At 41.2% G+C, this 14,287-nt stretch overlaps 1 protein-coding gene across 10 annotated transcripts in view; it reads right to left on the bottom strand.

The window, feature by feature from the left end:
• cadm1a (cell adhesion molecule 1a) overlaps positions 1-14,287 on the bottom strand; it is a 427,187-nt gene that overhangs the window by 23,811 nt on the left and 389,089 nt on the right. For 5 of the 10 annotated variants that reach the window (XR_013936111.1, XM_080483120.1, XM_080483125.1 and 2 more), the window contains one exon: positions 7,195-7,227. The exons of the other annotated variants lie outside the window; for them this stretch is intronic. Coding sequence is in view for 4 of the 5 variants with exons in the window: in XM_080483120.1 (XP_080339246.1) it covers positions 7,195-7,227 (33 nt within the window). In the remaining variant the exon portion in view is untranslated. The remainder of the gene's footprint in view (positions 1-7,194; positions 7,228-14,287) is intronic. 10 annotated transcript variants of the gene reach the window in all.

Raw genomic sequence — 14,287 nt, 5'->3', positions numbered from 1 at the left:
AGTCGGTAAGTTCACCGTGCAGGTGAAACCGAGTCGAAACGGAAGAAACCTGTTCGAAGCACAGACGGACTAGATGAATAGATAATGAACTCATCACTTCTGAAAACTATTTATCTGAACAAAACCTACACAAGAACATAGACCTACGTGCAGATATATCGATTAGAAGTCTCCGCGGAACGCTGACACGCAGGGTGTTAATGGGGAACGCGAAGCGAGAGGAAAGTTGTCTCGGGTATTTAAAGGTTCGCAAAAACGAGTTTCTACAACCTGTTTGCAAAAAAAAAAAAGGAAATCTAAAATATTGAAAGAGTTCGTCAGAAAAAGCGAGTCTCTAAATATTTTTTTTTGGCAGTATTTCAACGAAACCTCCCGAGCAGGTGTTGACCTGTAGAAGAATCAGACCGCAGTGGGTAAAGTACAAGGCCATAGGTCTATGTGCGCCGTATAAAGGGCATGCCGAATCTACCGTTCCGACCATGCACTGAATTTGTAAACTTTGCCAGCTCCACTAAAAACTTTTCTACTGTGTACATACATACACACAAGACCAAAAAAAAAGAGCCCCCATAGCTCTCAAGTTGGGAATTTAGACCTATGGTTGGTAGCTACAACAATTTTTTTGCAAATTGACCCATAAACTTGGTGAGTTTTTAAACCTTAACTGGAGTTCAATCCACTGTCCTGTATATTAAAGGGGGGGGAGGAGATAATTTATAAGACAATTACTGTATATATAAAGTAATGAAAATGTAATGAAAATATGTATTACACACCATGTCGGAAAGTTCGCAATATCTCTCGCATCTTTTTTGATTCATGAGTGCACTGTACTCTCCACAGAATCCAGATTTTAGTCTGGGGATTTAGTGGAAGAGGAGATTCACATCAAAGATCTGCAATTTTTTTTTTACGTTTTCAACACCCTGTTGAATCTAAACCATTAAGTTAAAGACCTAATGATAAAAGTTGGTCCGACCCGGTACTAACAACATTTTTAACAGTATATATATATGGTTTATACATATCTGTGGATCTGTCCTGCCTATTCTAGAAATGTTTGTGTTTTTGGTTATTTTATCTGCTTTCTTAGACATTTTAGCTACATGTCTGTTTATAGCAGCTTTCTGAGTGGTTTCAAGCCAATTTAAACAGTTTTAGTCACTTCAGCTATTACATTTTTTTGCCATTTCAAAAACACTCAGTTCATCCATTGGGAGCAGTCTGGGGTTTTTTTTTCAGAGTCTTGCGCGAGGAAACTTTGAAATATGTAAGGGGGGGAGATGAGGATTTGAACCCCGAATTAGTCTCTTCCAATTGAGAGACGACCACTTGACCAACCAAGCCACAGCCGCCCTGGTTGGAAGTTGACAATAAATGTCCTTTTTTTTTCTGGTTCAAACCTTACCGTGTTATTTTGGCTGTATTGTACTTAAATCGGACTATTCACACACAGATGCTCAATCAAACTTCCAGCACTGTGATGAGCGTAACAGAACCCAATCCATCAACACTGTGATTAATATTCCACATTGTAAATGCAGCTTGTTACCTTATTATCTGTCAACATCATTATCAGCGGCAGCTGCGTTTCCAGGACAGCTTCCAGTTAAGGTTGCTGGATTGATGATTGAACATTCTTCCTGTAGTCCTCTATTTTTTGCGGCGAGGTATTGTTAATGTCAAAGGCTGACTCATCAGCGTCGGTATTCAAGACTGGAAATCCCAGTCTGCGCCAAGTGATTCATTATTTGTAGATCTCCTCCTTCATGCCGGACACCCACACGGATGACGGCTTAATGAGACGTTTCATCTGGACTGTGTGGGCCCGAGCACGCCATTTTCAACTAACGTTTGTCTCGCATGTGCCCCAAAGCAAAAATAATTACGGCTTTAATCCAATATGGGTAAAACAGGACATAATAATGAAGGAGCTTTTTCAAAGGGTTAAATGATTTCAGGTGATATTTCAAATAGCTGCATTCGTAAAGCTCCACCCACCCATCCGTCCATCTATTCATTTTTCTTTTTACCTTTTGAGAAATTATGCAGATTCTGAGTGTTTTAAATTTCCTTATTTACTCATAATTTAAAGATCATAATATGATTTGCTATCGGAGGACCGAACATACAAAGTAATGATTTTTATCAACAGATATCATAGTAGTGAGTAGACTTAAGTTCAATTTATGAAACATCAATTTAATGTAGCCCCTGCAACAACTTAAAAGCCGATCGTCGGTCTATACGGTAAAGTGAGAGGAGGATTTAAATGCATAAAATTCCGCATGACCGTTGACTTGGACAATTAAAACGAAACAAGTCTAATGTGAACCGGACAGACACTGTAATGCTGATCTTGCCCACCCTTACTGTCCATTACGTAAAGTCCACTTTCCAAGCTTCCAGGAAGAGCCGTTGTGGGCAGCCTCCATAAAGGAGCTGGAAATAACAGTTTTACGCAAGCAGCAAGTGTTGAAACTGCTTCAGCCTTCAAGGAAAGATGAACAAGATTAATTTGATGTTTGAATTGTATTTGTCTGCTATCTGGCTCTGAAAAATCTGTCCTGCAGCTGCTGCAGAAATAATGGCTCATCCCGGCTACTCACGTCAGCACAGCGATGGACTGAATTATAGAATAAGTTAATTATATCTAAATATTCGATACGACACCTGAATCCATCGCTAGCCATCATTCAGTATGTATGCATATAGATGGAAACCCATCTCCATCAATCGACAGTATAAATCCATTCATGTGGGTGTCTGCCCTATTCAAATATTTTATAAATGTTTTTTTTTTGTTTTTTTTCCTGCCTTCTATTATTCTCAACTCAAATCAAAACACAACATGAGAGTGTAGTTGCCAGTGTCACTTGGCATTTAAACCGGTAGCAGGTCACTCAAAACACAGTGTGTTTAATACTCGCTCCTTCGGCAACCTGCTTGATATTTTCCACTTTAATAATTTACCTAAAGCTGAGATATGAAAACAATAATGAAAACCAGCTGTGAGGATAACACCGGCGTGTTATTATGTTTCATAAATATATGCTTATATTGTGCGTTTGTCTGCTCCCCGTTGTGTGCTGAAACCTTCAGAAAAGACAATTATTATTATTTACTGGATGGTTTAAGTGAATGTAAGTGTAATTTTCTGGTTTTAGTCTCTTAGTGTAGCTGGAATTTAAGTGTTATGGGGGGGGTTAAAGCAAAAAGGAAATAATGAAAGCTACATTTAGAAGTTCAAAAAGTTTCCTTCCCCACTCGTACAGAATGTTCACAATAGTTTGTTCTAGTGCCTATGGATCAGTGGAAGTAGATGAAGCGTGGACATACGCTACACTTTTTGATTTACACCTTCACTATAATTTCTGATGATCGTGTCTATAATATATATTCTTTTAGTCGTGGTCCCATCCATGGAAACTACAAGGGGGGTGTGGATATCTTACTGCCACTTCTTGTAAAAACTCCACAGAATGTCTTTTGAACAAATTGTCTCATTTTCAACGATTAAAAACTGAAAACACTTAATCCAATAAGAAACTTGTTACAATGATACTTGATTGGCCAATCAACTTCTTTTTCTCTCTTAAATATCACTTTTGGAACATTTAAAACCCCTTTTTGCCTTTAATGATTTAGTCCTACAACAACAATATTCCTGTGAAATACTTTTAATTGTACAGACCTGCCTCATAAATGAAGTCAGATTGATTGATTGCTGATGCCTGTCAATATTTATCGATCAGTGGAAGTGTCTAGTGTAAGAATCTACCTCACAAAGGTTCATCGGGCAATTGTATTGCTGAATGTAGGTATATTATTCTTTTTCAATATGCCCTGGCTTCAGTCTTAGCCCATAGATGGTAATTACAGGGGGGAATGTGGGGACTGGCCCGCTTTTCTTAAATAAAAATGATAATTGTCAAACCCATCACATCGTTTAAGAAGACAGTTTATTTTTAGGCAATCTGACAAATAAATCTGTAAGGATTTGTGCAAGCAATAATGCACTTCTAACATGAAAAAGACTGTATCCTCCCACTTATTTACCTTATAATGGTTAGGTCCACTTTCCTGCCTATGGATCTGTGGAAGTGTGTCAGACTGTAGGTACTTAAAGGGTGCCACTTTCCAAGGAGTTCTCAGACACATGTATCGCTACTTTTTGTTTTATGGTTGCGGTTTGATAAATAATTTTTCTCTTTCAGTTGTCACTTTTGTCTTTACATATGGGTAGAGATGCAAGCAGATAATCACAATCAAAACAATCAGGATTTAAGGAAACAGTGATTGGATATAATTTCCAAATATCCAATAAATAGCTACTTTCGCACACTTAACACATCTTTTACCCCCATTGCCAGTTGATCATATAATTATATATGTATATATTATAGAAGAGAATGCTTTTTCTCCCTTTTAAAACCAAAAACATGCTACATTTCATAGACAATAACGGTCTGGGATATTTCACCCAGTTTTTGTTTCACAGCCTGTAAAATGGTGCTTTAGTATGATTTGAGGTAATCTCTGAAATGGCAAAGCCTTCATAGTGATGTATTGGTAGACCCCACCCCTGAGAAAAAAAAAGAAAAGAAAAATTGTTCCCGAGAAGTTTTCTGTTTGTTTTCCTCCCCAACAACGAAATCAAATTTCCTCCCCTTATCTCTCTCGGGCTCTCGGGGGAAATATCTTCCTCTTTAGTTTCTAAATCCTCCACTTGCTTCACCAGTTAGTCGCTTGCCGTGTTTTCCGGGGGCCTTTTCCCCCCGCTGCCCAGTTTACTGCGTCTTGTCTAAAGTACCCCAAAAAACGAGCGGTAAATACAAATAACATATTCATGATGCATCACTGCCGTTAATTACTAACATTTAAAAAACAATTATGAGCTGGGATGGAACATCTGGGGCAACCGTTCAGAAGCTCATCAATGTTAAAAACACATCTTACAAAAAGGAGAACAAAGCATCTGTGGTCTCTTCACATTATTTACAGGAAGGAAACCTCACTACTACTGAGCGGGAGAATCAACATTATATCAACACTGTGTCAGGAGCCACTTCAAGAGCCTCTTACCACACCAGGATCACTGCCATATATCAACTCATCACATAATTGAGTTCATTTGTGGGGGAAATTAGGCAGTATTACTCATAGACGTGAGGCGGCGGGATAAATGTGCAATCTTGCACTGCCATATGGTTCAAGCTATATCATTTTATCATTCAATATGTATATTCAAGCATCTTTCGATCACGAGAAATGCAATCACTTTGTGTCGACTTTTGCCGATTGAACGGAAAACTGAGACGTGGAGGTGCAGCAAATGAGATGGTGGTTTGCATCTGGATCCTTCAAGACAAGCAACACGGCAAGGCTGACGCAGACATTTATATGATCCGGCATATGCAACACACGATATAGGAATAAACAAACTCATGTAGCTTGTCTGTCATTTTAGGCTCCGTTGGATCGTTATTACAGGTGACTCTCAACTATAAAACTACGAAGTTCCGAGTGAATATTGACTGGCCGTCATGCGATTCTAGTGGCCGCCATTGTTATTGTCGATCTACTCACACATGTGCAGAAGAACAGCCTTTTTACGGACGTGGTGCGCACGCGCAGTAGCATTAATTCATGAAGGTTGCGTTTCCACCCGTTTCCATGGAGATGGAGTCGGAGCATTTTCGGGAAGTTCCATCTTGGGAGCTGTTTTCAGAAAGTTGCGTTTTCAATGGCACCAAGTGCTGCTGTTGTGTAAACGGGGATCTAAAGAGAAAAGTTTTCACTTGAAATCTATGTGTAAATGGGGCCTTTGAGGAAGTTTGGTGGAAAAACATGTGACTGAATCAACACAGAATAATCTGGTGTGGTGGACAAACCCGTCGCCGTGAAAAGTGTGGAAATATATTTAAACGTTTCTTTTAGATTGGATTTGACCTAAAAAGTAAAAAAAAAAAAATCCACGTCTGAGTTCGGAGAAGATTGACAGATGCTGCATGACGTAAATACAACTGAAGAGAATCAACCTTTCACTCGACGGGTCTCGAGTCCCTCTGACTCATCCTTTGATTTTAACCAAACCTCACCGCTCGTGTAAATAGTCAACAAGCAATTACACAAAGAAATCATGCAAATGAGGCTATCTAAGTGCAGATATATCTTTGCGTGTCCCCTTGGTATTTGGCAACCTTGTTAGCGTGTCTGTCTCACGAAAACCTGAAGCGATGGACACACCTGAATGAAATTATGCAACTAAATTAGAACAAACAAAAGGTTATTTGGGGCCACTGGTTGATTTTCACTCTGCAGCCCACCAATTTGGTCATTACGACTGGTGAGTGAAGTCAGTTTCCGCTGGAGCAAAGCGAGCAGATGCTTAACGGAAAGCTTGTGACCGCGCGTTCATGAATTTGTTCCCGCAAATTACGAAACCGCCGCCATGAAATAATGAAAAAGGGATGCAAATTAGGCAAAATTAGAAAATGATGTGTATCATCTTCATTCAAATGAATGAAAACAACTAAATGAGGTCTATTTCTGCCGCGGCACAGAATCATCTCGGGCTGCAGATATAATCGGTCCTGGCCTCGGAGTGGCTTATATTCCTCTGTGGCACCTTCAGGGGGAGACGGTATAATTGGTTAGGTGGCAAAATCATCCTTGCACGAGCAGGTTGTTGCAAAAAGGGTGTCGGTGTTGGCCACAATGCTGCGGTGGGTCGCTGTGGCAGTACAGCTGGAATGTACAGGTTCGAGTCCAAGCGGGGCCTGTTCTGTGTGGAGTTTCAGCCTCGGCTTGTTTAGATATATACTAATGAATTAACCATAGGTAATGGACCTACAACTACAGTAAGCATAAACCAAGGTGCATTAGTTAGCTCTTTACCAGGGCAATGCGAGAACTGAAGCTACTTCTGATATATCAAATGCAATGAAAAATACAAAGTGGCTCGATTGTTGCTCGGATCTATTTCTTCAACAGACAGATCAGTGTCATCAGTAAATATGTGACACCCGGCACACAGCTGACATCCCCGGGCTCGGCAGCCCGGCACAGTGATGTCTGTTGTGTAGCAGTGAAAGTGGGCGTGCTGCAGAGACAAAATACACGAGTGAAAACCCAAAAAAATTTTCAAATTAAAAAAAAAAAGACATAAAGAAGGAAAGTAGAGATACCAACCATGAGCTGCAGGTTCAGTGCTGGGCGCAGTGTCTGAGCACACAAGGAGAGGACATGGCAGTTGTGGAGGGAGGTGTGGAACAGGAGGAACAGCATGCAAATCAAGAAGAAATGGGGGAGGAAGGCAGGGAGGGAGCGGGACGGGGGGTTGGGGGGGGCAGGGGAGGGGGAGAAAACAAATGACACCCATAAGCAAGCATTCAGAAGACCAGAACATGACAAAAGACATAAGACTTAAGGGAAATCAAAGGGAACCAAAGGCAGTGCAGAGATAAACACAAGCTGCTACACACATCACATACACCCCCCCCCCCCCCCCCCCCCCCCCTCCAACCCCACAAATAAATACACTTTCCACTGGACGTTCCACTCAGAGGGGGAGTGTGGCTACTGCTCCAAAAGATATGGAAGAGACTATTATTGTGCGCTGTCGCCAGCTTCGCTGTGAAGAAATTACAAACCATCAAGAGGAAATAACTGTGCAGCTGTTCTGAAGTATCGCTCCATGACTCGAAAAACATTTCTGCAGTTGTTCACAAAGGGAATATGTTATCTGGCATCGTGTCAGGCAAAGTTTACACAAAGCAACCGTTGGAATTACTCGTCAACATGGTCCGATGAACCCCAAAGACTTGAGGAGTCTCCTAAACTGTTAAAAACTGCTGCTGTAAGCCGGAGGTTTCCAGACTGCGGCATGTTGTTAAATGTTTAATTGTTCCTTCATCAAGTTCTGAAAATACCATGGAAAATATAAGAAAAAGTGTATTGTACTTTGTTAGAGTGTACATTACTTTAGATTGTGCATAGGAGACATATGTCAGAGTAAGACCGATCTGCATATTAAACTAAAAATACAGTTTAAATAACAGAAATATAGTAATAGTGTTTCGGGTAAATTTGACTGCCGCTGCATTTTCTTAAAGGAGTGACTGAACATTGTGGCCTCACTAGTAGAGACCACCTCAAAAGTCGTGTCTAACAATCGAGTGAAAATCACACACGAGTGTCAGATCGTGCTTTTTTTTTTTTTTTTGATGGTCGACAAATTTTTGGCTATGGTTTTTCAGGTATGATGATATGAACTGACAAGCACATGGCTTGAAAGGATATTTCCACTCTATCGGGGAGTTTTTTTGTGTCATCGGAGACGCTGCATCTGGCCCGCAGCAGCACAACATCTGCTGTGAAGCACGTCTGCTTCACCAGTTCTGTCAGCTCAACAGCTGGTCAAGAGGAAGGTAGAGACGGCAGAAAACAAGGGACAATGATCGAAATAATCTCAGAATTTACTTGTTCTCATCCCTGACAAACCCGCGGTTAACCAAGAACCCTTCCGGGGGGGGGCGTCTTGCAGAGTCTTTAAATGGGAGATTCTTCTGGAAAATAAAAGAACACCCAAAAGTAGACCTCGGTGAAGGAGAACAGTTTCTTACTTTGACCCCCCCCCGCCCTTTTTTCCTCACAGAGACGTGGGAAAAGTGCCTGAAAGCTGTCAGGTCGCGGACAGATGTTGGCGTGAGTGAGAGCTTTGCCGGAGTGCTAACGTGCAGAGAACAGTAGGCCCATGCCACACCTCGGCTCTGCTGCCAGAAGCCCAGGATATATAGTGGAGTGATATCACAAGGTGAGCCTTGATCGAGTTCATCTCAGAAGTGCAGAAGCCCCCCGAGGACCCGTTTTCTCCGCAAGGTCCGGGAGCAGCCAAGATGTGCCGGTGCTTTAAAAAAATAAAATAAAAAATGCCAGAGGCCAGCCGTTCCACTGCCAATTCCCTGTCACATTTACTTGAAATACACCTCTTTTACTGCCTTCACATGAGCTACAGATTTGATATCACTTAAGACAATGGTTCTCAAGGAGCCGGAGATGTATTAAAAAGTACGCCTGATTTATCCTGTTTGCCCAATTTGTTCGCTTTTTGTTAGGACAGATTCTTTTAAGATCTCACAATGTTCCTCCAGCAGGTTAGTTTTTACAAGTGAACGAGAGGATCTGTAGCAAGACAAGACAAAAAAAACCCGAATCATTTTTACAGTTCATAACTATACGTACTCAGTTCGCGTATCAAATAAATGTATGAATATTTCTTTGTATTTATCATTTGTAACATTTTTGAATGGAATTGAGTATCATGAGTTTTAGGTTTCTGTTTAAAAGTGATGTCCGCTCGTATCAGAAGTTGATCTAAATGGAGCCTGAGCAGCAACTTGAAAGCACAACAAACTAAAGACGTCAACAACTCCAATATTCCTGCAGCGTGAAGTGTTTCAGTGTTACTATCTGTCCTCTTATGGAAAATATGGAAATCTCACTGGCCAGATTGGACCCAATAGTGGGCTTGTTTTGGTCCACATACCACATGTTTGACACATGTCGGAGGTTGTCTTGTTTAACTTAATATGTAAAAAAAAAACAAAAAAAAGAAGAAGTGATTTTTGGAACAATGCTTATGATTTAGTAATTGATCTGGTTGTTCAAACACCACATACAAAGATGGATACCATCTTTACATTAAAATAACCTTTTCTAAACAATATACACTTAAACTGAGGAAGACACTTGAAAACGACAAGATAAAACTTTGGTAGCTTTCATGTGTAATAAAGATCTGTTACATGGTTTGTTTTAATCATTCATAACTAATTTCAGTATATCTTTTCCTGACGAGATGGTGTGTATCCAGCACATTGTTATGTTAATGTACGTTCAAGTATTCCCAGCAACATTTCATGAACTATTTTTTCCATCAGCGCTCTGGAGGTTAACACTGACTCTGAGTAGAAAGACTCCGAGAGAACAATCTTGGTTTAGTAGGGTTTAACATCATTTAGCAGAAGACACCAGCAGCTATAATCATGACCTTGGCCATCAAGTAGTCTTTTTGTGAGGTCGTCGGCGTCCAAAATAAGTCTTCTGTGCCCGCAAGCCTCCGTCAACAGAGAGACAGCACGGCCTGCTAACCCTCATTACACTGCGGGTGGCAGCCATGTGGGACCATTCAATATGTCTGCCGCTGAGTGATTGCCTGTCCGTTTCTGAGCAGCCTACTTCTCTTTCATCGTCTCTAACTCGGGGTCAGCCGAGACATCGGCGGCGTCCTCGCTGACATTCGCGGACGCGACTCCATGACGGGTCGCCGTGCTCGCCGCGAGCCCCCTCGGTGACTTACCGTGACACCCAAAATCCAGCCCAACGTGCAGAGATAACCGCGTGCCAATCATAATTATATTGGCAGAAATGCATTAGGTGGAACCCTGAGGTGGTGAAAATGCCAACAGGCTGCTGGATGTTCCCGCTGGCGGTTAAGATTACTTTTTTTTTTTTTTGGGGTGGGGGGGTGGGCGGGATTCCAATGACCTGCTTTCTCTGCTCTGACTTTAGTTTGTGGCTTCCCACATTCACCAGAAAAAATTGCCATCACCAATGGAGACGTGCCGATACAAAAACGCGTGTCTTTTTGGTGTCTACAATAGAAATCTCTCTGAAAAAAAAAGAAATAGCTGAATGTTGGGCGCAGCTGTTTGGAAAGTCTTGAGGCTCCAGAGCAAATGTGTTGAATCCTGGTTCCCATAGCGCAACAGAAACCTGCCAATGACTCACTATTTACCATCGGGTGAGTTAAAGCAAGGGGCGATATCGAGAACCACGCAGGGCTGCGACCCTCCGGCAGCAGGATTTAACACCTCCGTACATCATTTATGCTTTAAGTTGATGATCGCCTGGGTTTTTTGGACAATTTCTGCAAATTTCCCTCGCAGTGACATGTCTCCAAACTAGAAAACAAATCAAGCGTTGCTCGCTAAAAAAATCCAATGTCATCAGCAAGTGGGACATTTTTATTAACCATGATTAAATTTACCGTAGTTTGAGGCTATGCTGGTGTGCTTGCATGGTTCAGAATTCAACATTTAAGTAAACAGGATAATAAAAACGGCCAAAAATTTATGCTCACCTTCGAAACACGTTTCCTAACTGGGACAACAATGTTTATGCTAGAATAAATCACCAGCAGGTATCCCTCTGTTGTGAACAGCACACTTTTTTTTTTCTCCTGATGCTCTTGTGTTTGTTTTGCTTTGTATTTTTCAGTTTTTTTTGTTTTTTTTCCCCCCATTGCTGCTTCATTCAGATTTCAATTTAAACCTGAGCTGGCTCCCCAACACTTTTATTTGCCGATTTTCGGTGAACAACCCTTTCTCTGGTGTGTTAATCTGTTCTGTCTGTCTGTCTTTTACTTTTGTTGTTGCCAAATTTAGATTTATTTGCTGTAAAGCTTTGATATGGTCAGTAACTTGCATGTTTGTATAGGATTTAAGTAAATCAGACCATATTTTGATATCAGATTCAGGGAAACATGACTACATTGGGAAATGAATAAATTATTCAAGTATAAAATGAGGCGCTCAAAACAAGGAAACGGCACTAACAGTAGCAAGAAGTTATTAGTGTGGTTCTATTTGAGCATGTTGCAGCATTTTTCTTTCCTGATTGTCACAACCTCCAAACGTTAGACATTTTTGATGAGATTTTTCCCATAAAGATGCGTATATTCGACTGCATTACCACAAAAACACACACTTCTAACACACTTCATGCTGCAGTGTTGCTCCAGCCTAAGTGTACAGTACGGGTACAGTGTCTGTTTCGAGCGGTGGAGCTCTGTAAATATGACATTCCAGCTGATTGCTCTCCTCGCTCTGCTTTACGACTTTCATCTCCTCTCACCAGCTGAGGACAATACGGCTTCACATTAAGAAGATATGTTGGTGCGCTGGACTTGTGTCTTCCATGACGCGCCGCACAATCCACCCCCCCCCCCCCCCGATGCTCTCTTGGAGCCGTACGTCGCGTGAAGGCAGACACTGCGTCGCCATTGACCTTAATCAAATTAGTTAGAGCTGGCTGGCTCCAATTTCGAAATGGACGAGGACTCAAACCGAGCAAATCAGGGGAACAATATTGCACATTAGGACCCGGCCCACCGTGAGGATGTGTTAGATGGGAGAAAGTGAGGTGGAGGCACATCTGAATTCATAAAAAAATCCGAACTTACTTCACCAGATGGTGTTTACGTAATTTAGGACCCTGACAAATGTAATGAATATTTGTTTTCTCTTCCCCTTCCTCGCCTGTGTCCCGTTCTCAGCGTGGGTTAAATGAAACGGTTGTCAGCACCATTTATGGTCTTTCATCAATTAAAAGTAAGGCTAAGTCTGCTGCGTGATTGTTTTATTTGCACGAGCTTCACATTTATTATGTTTGTTTTTTTTTCCTCCTATACTCATGGATTAAGTGTGATTGTCCGCACACTGCTGTGCAGGAAAAAAAAATTCCAAAAATAAGGGGGGCTGATTAGTCGCATTGTGTTGATGGGGAAAGAAACTGAATGAGTGGGAAGATGAATGTGGAATCCCTGCAAAGGCAGCGCTGCGTTTGTACTTTTGGGGTCGGCTTACGCTTCTCAAAAGACCTCCTTGGCCCCGACTACCTCTAAGAACATAATAGACTGCCGCCCCGGAGGAGAGAGCGCGGCAAAAAAAAAAAAAAAGCTGCTTTTCAAGGAAAACTCTGGCATAGAGGTGGAAGAAATAAGAATATGGAAAATCAGGCATGAGAAAATAAGATGTCACTGCCAAAGCAGTGAGTGAACGGCGATTTGCCTCTTATGAAAAATAGGAGATGATTGTATTTGGTCAGCAAAATATTTCAATTTACAATTTTTTTATTATTTTTTTTATTTAGGAGTGAAAACATCAACACTTTCCCGATGTCACTTTCCAAAGCCTGCCACGTACTTAAAGAGCCGTGTGTTGGGGCTGCGACAGATTTCAAACTTCTATATTTTCTCCTTCTAATGGGAAATTGCTCGAAAGAAGAAGGAAAAAAAAAAAAAAAAGCCCAATCCCGCTCTGATAGATTCGTTTGGCAGAGGGTCTCTGATCGGCGCGGCGCACTGTGGGTAAATGAAATCAACTGGCAGAGCACATTATGGCCATATGAGTCTGCTGCCTTCAATCTATATACACAGTAATAATGGAATGCCCCTGATAGTTGAAAGCAAAGAGAGGACATCTGGCAGAAACTGTAAGTGGGTTGTTTCACCCTGAAAATATTGGCTCTCGCAGGTGAAGCCCACGCATCGCACCGTAAGCTCCTGCTCACAGGAGACTGAAATAACTTAACCAAGGCACTGTACTGGGAATCATCATCCACTGCACAGCGTCTAAACGACCGCAGCTGGGCTGCACGATATCAGGCCAACATGCAAAATGCAAACGCAACAAATGCAATCACTTAGGTCAAGATGGTGTTTTTGTGTCTGTGCTTGGATATTTCTCCTTCTTACTGACAGCACTTTGCTTGTTTTCGGTCATTTTTCAAGAAGATTTTTGTGCTTCTGGCCACCAGGTCTGAAACCCTAATGGCTTTCAATCATTAATAGTAAAGTTGAAATCAATCACAGTTTTCTTTTCCCTTCTTAAAATTGAATGCACAGTGCATGGGAACTTTCTCTCTTCTGTTTATTGCACAAGTTGATATTGCAATAATAATACATGTCTGATCAACTGCTGCGTTTTCTATCCAAGCCTGGTTCGACTGATGATTTCTACAGAAAACAAGAGGGAGGTTCAGAGTTCCTGCGATATTATCGACATATTGAAGTTTGATTTCTTGAATCTGTTGCCCCAAAGATCACCGAGCGATCTTGGCGACAAAGGCACTTCCCTTTCAGACTCTTAACAGGTTTATTAGATCGTGTCAAACTCATTTGAGTTCAGGGAGCCAATCTAAAGTTCAAAATTATAATCTATGAACACCAACAACAATTCTCTTCTTATAAGGTAAAAAGTTAAAAATACAACATGAAAACAGTAATATTCAGAAAAAAAAGAAAAAAAAACACCAATGTGCAAACTGAAATTTATTTCCATAATGTGATTTGACATCTTGTCCGCAACAGTTTCAGACTATTGCTTGGAAAAGCCTGTTGCACAATGTTCACACCATTTCACTGTATGGATTTGACGGTAATGTCGCCGGGAATATAACCTCTCACTTCTCACTTATGAAATCTGATCAAATCTGACTGAAT

This window comes from Lipophrys pholis (genome assembly GCF_963383615.2).
Source record: "Lipophrys pholis genome assembly, chromosome: 16".
NCBI classification, from domain to species: Eukaryota; Metazoa; Chordata; class Actinopteri; order Blenniiformes; family Blenniidae; genus Lipophrys; species Lipophrys pholis.
This window is presented reverse-complemented; position numbering and strand designations above follow the sequence as displayed.